This window comes from Callionymus lyra, chromosome 9 (assembly GCF_982586985.1).
Source record: "Callionymus lyra chromosome 9, fCalLyr1.hap1.1, whole genome shotgun sequence".
Lineage (NCBI taxonomy): Eukaryota > Metazoa > Chordata > Actinopteri > Syngnathiformes > Callionymidae > Callionymus > Callionymus lyra.
Genome location: NC_141826.1, coordinates 27,910,440 through 27,917,939, shown reverse-complemented (window position 1 = coordinate 27,917,939; position 7,500 = coordinate 27,910,440). Strand labels below are relative to the sequence as shown.

The window sequence follows — 7,500 nt, the reverse complement described above, 5'->3', positions numbered from 1 at the left end:
ATGGATGGATGGATGGATGGATAGATGTATATATGGATGGACGGATGGATGGATGGATGAATAGATGGATGGACGGATGGATGGATGGATGGATAGATGTATATATGGATGGATGGATGGATGGATGGATGGATGGATGGATGGATGAATAGATGGATGGATGGATGGATGGATGGATGAATAGATGGATGGATGGATGGATGGATGGATGGATGGATGGATGGATGGATGGATGGATGGATGGATGGATGGATGGATGGATGGATGGATGGATGGATGGATGGATGGATGGATGGATGGATGGATGGATGGATGGATGGATGGATGGATGGATGGATGGATGGATGGATGGATGATGGATGGATGGATGATGGATGGATGGATGGATGGATGGATGGATAGATGGATGGATGAACGTATAGATGGATGGATGAACGTATAGATGGATGGATGGATGAACGTATAGATGGATGGATGGATGGATGGATGGATGGATGGATGGATGGATGGATGGATGGATGGATGGATGGATGGATGGATGGATGGATGGATGGATGGATGGATGGATGGATGGATGGATGGATGGATGGATGGATGGATGGATGGATGGATGGATGGATGGATGGATGGATGGATGGATGGATGGATGGATGGATGGATGGATGGATGGATGGATGGATGGATGGTAGAAAGAAGCAGTGAAAGTGAATATAAAGTGAATATAAAGGATAATATGCAGGCGATTCAGCGACAGAAGTTTCTCTCGATCCTCAAACTTGCCGCTCAGAGCGAGATTATGACCTCGAGTCAAACTGAAGAAGAAATATCAGAAAATAAAACTTCTGGACTTCGAGCAGAACGACTTCATACTTCCTTCAGAAGATTCATCCCTTGTTCTTTTCACCAGACCTTCTTTTTCTCTTGTTTTTCACTCATTATTTTCATTGATTCTTCTTCTGTGTCTGAGGTTCGACCACTTTTTACTCTTTTCATCTGGAAATAAAGTTTTACTCTAACGTTGTTTTTCTCTCGTTTAATTTCATCTTTTTCATGAATTCAGTTTGATTCAATTTTCTTCATCTTTTCTTCTCATTTTGACAGTTTTGACGATAAAAACTATTTTTTATTTACTGTGGATTTTTCAATCATATTATGTTTCGACAAAAAGGTTATTTTTATTTGTTTGTTCATGTTTTTTAAATAATATATTTTTTACTTTCATTGAAGTTTTTCAATATAAAAACATTTCTATCTTTGTTGTTTTTTTGTTTCTCATCATCAGAAAATGAATGTTTTTATTCTTTTGAAAATGTTATTAAAGAATCTTTAAAGATTAACACAAAAAAATGTATCTTAACGTCAAGTTTATATGTTTATTATAGTTTAGAGATGTTTGTTAAAGAAGAAATTAAATATTCTCTGATGGTTTAAAGATGATAAAATAAAGTAACTGGTGGTTTTATTACGTAAAAATACTTTAGTGATTTGTCGTCATGGTGACAGGTGTGTTTGTGATCCAACATGTCTCGTCGTCATGGTGACAGGTGTGTTTGTATCCAACATGTCTCGTCGTCATGGTGACAGGTGTGTTTGTGAGCCAACATGTCTCGTCGTCATGGTGACAGGTGTGTTTGTGAGCCAACATGTCTCGTCGTCATGGTGACAGGTGTGTTTGTATCCAACATGTCTCGTCGTCATGGTGACAGGTGTGTTTGTGATCCAACATGTCTCGTCGTCATGGTGACTGGTGTGTTTGTATCCAACATGTCTCGTCGTCATGGTGACAGGTGTGTTTGTGATCCAACATGTCTCGTCGTCATGGTGACAGGTGTGTTTGTGATCCAACATGTCTCGTCGTCATGGTGACAGGTGTGTTTGTGATCCAACATGTCTCGTCGTCATGGTGACAGATGTGTTTGTGATCCAACATGTCTCGTCGTCATGGTGACAGGTGTGTTTGTGATCCAACATGTCTCGTCGTCATGGTGACAGGTGTGTTTGTGATCCAACATGTCTCGTCGTCATGGTGACAGGTGTGTTTGTGATCCAACATGTCTCGTCGTCATGGTGACAGGTGTGTTTGTGTTCCAACATGTCTCGTCGTCATGGTGACAGGTGTGTTTGTGATCCAACATGTCTCGTCGTCATGGTGACAGGTGTGTTTGTGTTCCAACATGTCTCGTCGTCATGGTGACAGGTGTGTTTGTGATCCAACATGTCTCGTCGTCATGGTGACAGGTGTGTTTGTGAGCCAACATGTCTCGTCGTCATGGTGACAGGTGTGTGTGTGATGTCTCGTCGTCATGGTGACTGGTGTGTTTGTGTTCCAACATGTCTCGTCGTCATGGTGACAGGTGTGTTTGTGTTCCAACATGTCTCGTCGTCATGGTGACAGGTGTGTTTGTGATCCAACATGTATCGTCGTCATGGTGACAGGTGTGTGTGTTGCAGGTTGGCAGAGATGGAGAGCCAGAACTGTTCCTTCTTCACCGACAGTTTGTCTCCTGACGAGAGTCTGTGAGTAAAAACTTCTCGTATGTTTCCATGTGTCACGTATGTTTCCATGTGTCACGTATGTTTCCATGTGTCACGTATGTTTCCATGTGTCACGTATGTTTCCATGTGTCACGTATGTTTCCACGTGTCACGTATGTTTCCTCGTGTCACGTATGTTTCCATGTGTCACGTATGTTTCCATGTGTCACGTATGTTTCCATGTGTCACGTATGTTTCCATGTGTCACGTATGTTTCCATGTGTCACGTATGTTCCCACGTGTCACGTATGTTTCCTCGTGTCACGTATGTTTCCTCGTGTCAGGTATGTTTCCATGTGTCACGTATGTTTCCATGTGTCACGTATGTTTCCATGTGTCACGTATGTTTCCTCGTGTAACGTATGTTTCCTCGTGTCACGTATGTTCCCACGTGTCACGTATGTTTCCTTGTGTCACGTATGTTTCCACGTGTCACGTATGTTTCCTTGTGTCACGTATGTTTCCATGTGTCACGTATGTTTCCATGTGTCACGTATGTTTCCACGTGTCACGTATGTTTCCTTGTGTCACGTATGTTTCCTTGTGTCACGTATGTTTCCATGTGTCACGTATGTTTCCACGTGTCACGTATGTTTCCTTGTGTCACGTATGTTTCCATGTGTCACGTATGTTTCCATGTGTCACGTATGTTTCCATGTGTCACGTATGTTTCCTCGTGTCACGTACGTTCCCACGTGTCACGTATGTTTCCATGTGTCACTTATGTTTCCATGTGTCACGTATGTTTCCATGTGTCACGTATGTTTCCATGTGTCACGTATGTTCCCACGTGTCACGTATGTTCCCACGTGTCACGTATGTTTCCTCGTGTCAGGTATGTTTCCATGTGTCACGTATGTTTCCATGTGTCACGTATGTTTCCATGTGTCACGTATGTTTCCATGTGTCACGTATGTTTCCATGTGTCACGTATGTTCCCACGTGTCACGTATGTTTCCTCGTGTCACGTATGTTTCCATGTGTCACGTATGTTTCCATGTGTCACGTATGTTCCCACGTGTCACGTATGTTTCCTCGTGTCACGTATGTTCCCACGTGTCACGTATGTTTCCTCGTGTCACGTATGTTTCCTCGTGTCACGTATGTTCCCACGTGTCACGTATGTTCCCTCGTGTCACGTATGTTCCCACGTGTCACGTATGTTCCCACGTGTCACGTATGTTCCCACGTGTCACGTATGTTCCCACGTGTCACGTATGTTTCCTCGTGTCACGTATGTTTCCTCGTGTCACGTATGTTCCCATGTGTCACGTATGTTTCCATGTGTCACGTATGTTTCCTCGTGTCACGTATATTCCCACGTGTCACGTATGTTTCCTCGTGTCACGTATGTTTCCTTGTGTCACGTATGTTTCCTCGTGTCACGTATGTTTCCTTGTGTCACGTATGTTTCCTCGTGTCACGTATGTTCCCACGTGTCACGTATGTTCCCTCGTGTCACGTATGTTCCCACGTGTCACGTATGTTCCCACGTGTCACGTATGTTTCCTCGTGTCACGTATGTTCCCATGTGTCACGTATGTTCCCATGTGTCACGTATGTTTCCATGTGTCACGTATGTTTCCTCGTGTCACGTATGTTCCCACGTGTCACGTATGTTCCCTTGTGTCACGTATGTTCCCTCGTGTCACGTATGTTCCCACGTGTCACGTATGTTCCCACGTGTCACGTATGTTTCCTCGTGTCACGTATGTTTCCTCGTGTCACGTATGTTCCCATGTGTCACGTATGTTTCCATGTGTCACGTATGTTTCCTCGTGTCACGTATATTCCCACGTGTCACGTATGTTTCCTCGTGTCACGTATGTTTCCTCGTGTCACGTATGTTTCCTCGTGTCACGTATGTTCCCACGTGTCACGTATGTTCCCTCGTGTCACGTATGTTCCCACGTGTCATGTATGTAACCACGTGTCACGTATGTTCCCACGTGTCACGTATGTTCCCTCGTGTCACGAATGTTCCCACGTATCACGTATGTTCCCACGTGTCACGTATGTTTCCTCGTGTCACGTACGTTCCCACGTGTCACGTATGTTTCCATGTGTCACTTATGTTTCCATGTGTCACTTATGTTTCCATGTGTCACGTATGTTTCCTCGTGTCAGGTATGTTTCCATGTGTCACGTATGTTTCCATGTGTCACGTATGTTTCCATGTGTCACGTATGTTTCCATGTGTCACGTATGTTTCCATGTGTCACGTATGTTTCCTCGTGTCACGTATGTTTCCTCGTGTCACGTATGTTCCCACGTGTCACGTATGTTTCCTCGTGTCACGTATGTTCCCACGTGTCACGTATGTTTCCTCGTGTCACGTATGTTCCCTCGTGTCACGTATGTTCCCTCGTGTCACGTATGTTTCCTCGTGTCACGTATGTTTCCTTGTGTCACGTATGTTTCCTCGTGTCACGTATGTTTCCTCGTGTCACGTATGTTTCCTCGTGTCACGTATGTTTCCTCGTGTCACGTATGTTCCCACGTGTCACGTATGTTCCCTCGTGTCACGTATGTTCCCACGTGTCATGTATGTAACCACGTGTCACGTATGTTTCCTCGTGTCACGTATGTTCCCACGTGTCACGTATGTTCCCTCGTGTCACGAATGTTCCCACGTATCACGTATGTTCCCACGTGTCACGTATGTTTCCTCGTGTCACGTACGTTCCCACGTGTCACGTATGTTTCCATGTGTCACTTATGTTTCCATGTGTCACTTATGTTTCCATGTGTCACGTATGTTTCCTCGTGTCAGGTATGTTTCCATGTGTCACGTATGTTTCCATGTGTCACGTATGTTTCCATGTGTCACGTATGTTTCCATGTGTCACGTATGTTTCCATGTGTCACGTATGTTTCCTCGTGTCACGTATGTTTCCTCGTGTCACGTATGTTTCCTCGTGTCACGTATGTTCCCACGTGTCACGTATGTTTCCTCGTGTCACGTATGTTCCCACGTGTCACGTATGTTTCCTCGTGTCACGTATGTTCCCTCGTGTCACGTATGTTCCCTCGTGTCACGTATGTTCCCACGTGTCACGTATGTTCCCACGTGTCACGTATGTTTCCTCGTGTCACGTATGTTCCCACGTGTCACGTATGTTTCCTCGTGTCACGTATGTTCCCATGTGTCACGTATGTTTCCATGTGTCACGTATGTTTCCATGTGTCACATATGTTTCCTCGTGTCACGTATGTTCCCACGTGTCACGTATGTTTCCTCGTGTCACGTATGTTTCCTCGTGTCACGTATGTTCCCACGTGTCACGTATGTTCCCTCGTGTCACGTATGTTCCCACGTGTCACGTATGTTCCCACGTGTCACGTATGTTCCCACGTGTCACGTATGTTCCCACGTGTCACGTATGTTTCCTCGTGTCACGTATGTTTCCTCGTGTCACGTATGTTCCCATGTGTCACGTATGTTTCCATGTGTCACGTATGTTTCCTCGTGTCACGTATATTCCCACGTGTCACGTATGTTTCCTCGTGTCACGTATGTTTCCTTGTGTCACGTATGTTTCCTCGTGTCACGTATGTTTCCTTGTGTCACGTATGTTTCCTCGTGTCACGTATGTTCCCACGTGTCACGTATGTTCCCTCGTGTCACGAATGTTCCCACGTATCACGTATGTTCCCACGTGTCACGTATGTTTCCTCGTGTCACGTATGTTCCCATGTGTCACGTATGTTTCCTCGTGTCACGTATATTCCCACGTGTCACGTATGTTTCCTCGTGTCACGTATGTTTCCTCGTGTCACGTATGTTTCCATGTGTCACGTATGTTTCCATGTGTCACGTATGTTTCCTCGTGTCACGTATGTTTCCTCGTGTCACGTATGTTTCCATGTGTCACGTATGTTTCCTCGTGTCACGTATGTTTCCTCGTGTCACGTATGTTTCCTCGTGTCACGTATGTTTCCATGTGTCACGTATGTTTCCTCGTGTCACGTATGTTTCCTCGTGTCACGTATGTTTCCTCGTGTCACGTATGTTTCCTCGTGTCACGGTTGTTTCATCACGAGACGTCGCAGCAGTGTGTGTTCAAGTTTGATTGACAGGTGCCGCAGGTGTGTCGAGGTGTTTTGACAGAAGTGAGACGAGTTTGAAAACATAGAAACAACAAGAACTGATTGAACTGTTTACACAACAATGTTTTACACGATTGAACTTTTAAGAAACAGTTTTACATCATTTTTTGTTTATAGTCGATATTTTTTATTATAAGTCTTTGTATTTCGATAAATTACTGAAAAATCTTTTACAAAGAAAGTTTTATTTTGACTTGATTTTTCTGTTTTCATTAATAAGAAGAAAATTCAGAATTTTTTTTTTATACATATATATTTTAAAAGTCTTTTATTTTTTAAATGAAACATGTTTTATAGATATTTGCTGAAATAAAAAATCCAAATAAATAGAACTTTATATAATAATAATAATATTGAAATATATTTTAATACTTTGATTAGAAGTTATTTTTGTTTCATTTCAATTTCCTCCTTATTTTCACTTTTTATATGAATTTAACATCAAATGTTGGTAAAAATGTTTTTTGTATTAAATTATACAACATGTAAATATATAAACCAAAAAATCACTTTAATATAATAAAATGTTCATAAATTAGGTAATTAAGGCTTTTGACATGAATTTAATATTAAAAATGTTAATACATGAGAATTAAAAGGTAATACAAGTGTTTTTGTATAAAATAAAATAATAATGAATGACCTTTTTAATATAATCAAATGTTATTAAATTAAGTTTTAATTATTTTTAAGTGATTATGATACAAGTAAATGTTAATAAATAACGTCATAAATACTTTACACATGAATTAAATATAGTGAAAGTTTAATAAATGTTTTTTATGACTTAAAAAAACAATAAATAAAATAATAAACGTTTCTTGATGCGTTTGTTCAGCTGTCGTCATGACGACT

The 7,500-nt window shown here is 42.1% G+C and overlaps 1 protein-coding gene across 2 annotated transcripts in view; it reads left to right on the top strand.

The window, feature by feature from the left end:
• Positions 1–7,500, top strand: part of drp2 (dystrophin related protein 2) — a 164,484-nt gene that overhangs the window by 149,656 nt on the left and 7,328 nt on the right. For both annotated transcript variants that reach the window (XM_087798742.1, XM_087798741.1), the window contains exon 19: positions 2,452–2,517. In XM_087798742.1, coding sequence (XP_087654868.1) covers positions 2,452–2,517 — 66 coding nt within the window. The remainder of the gene's footprint in view (positions 1–2,451; positions 2,518–7,500) is intronic.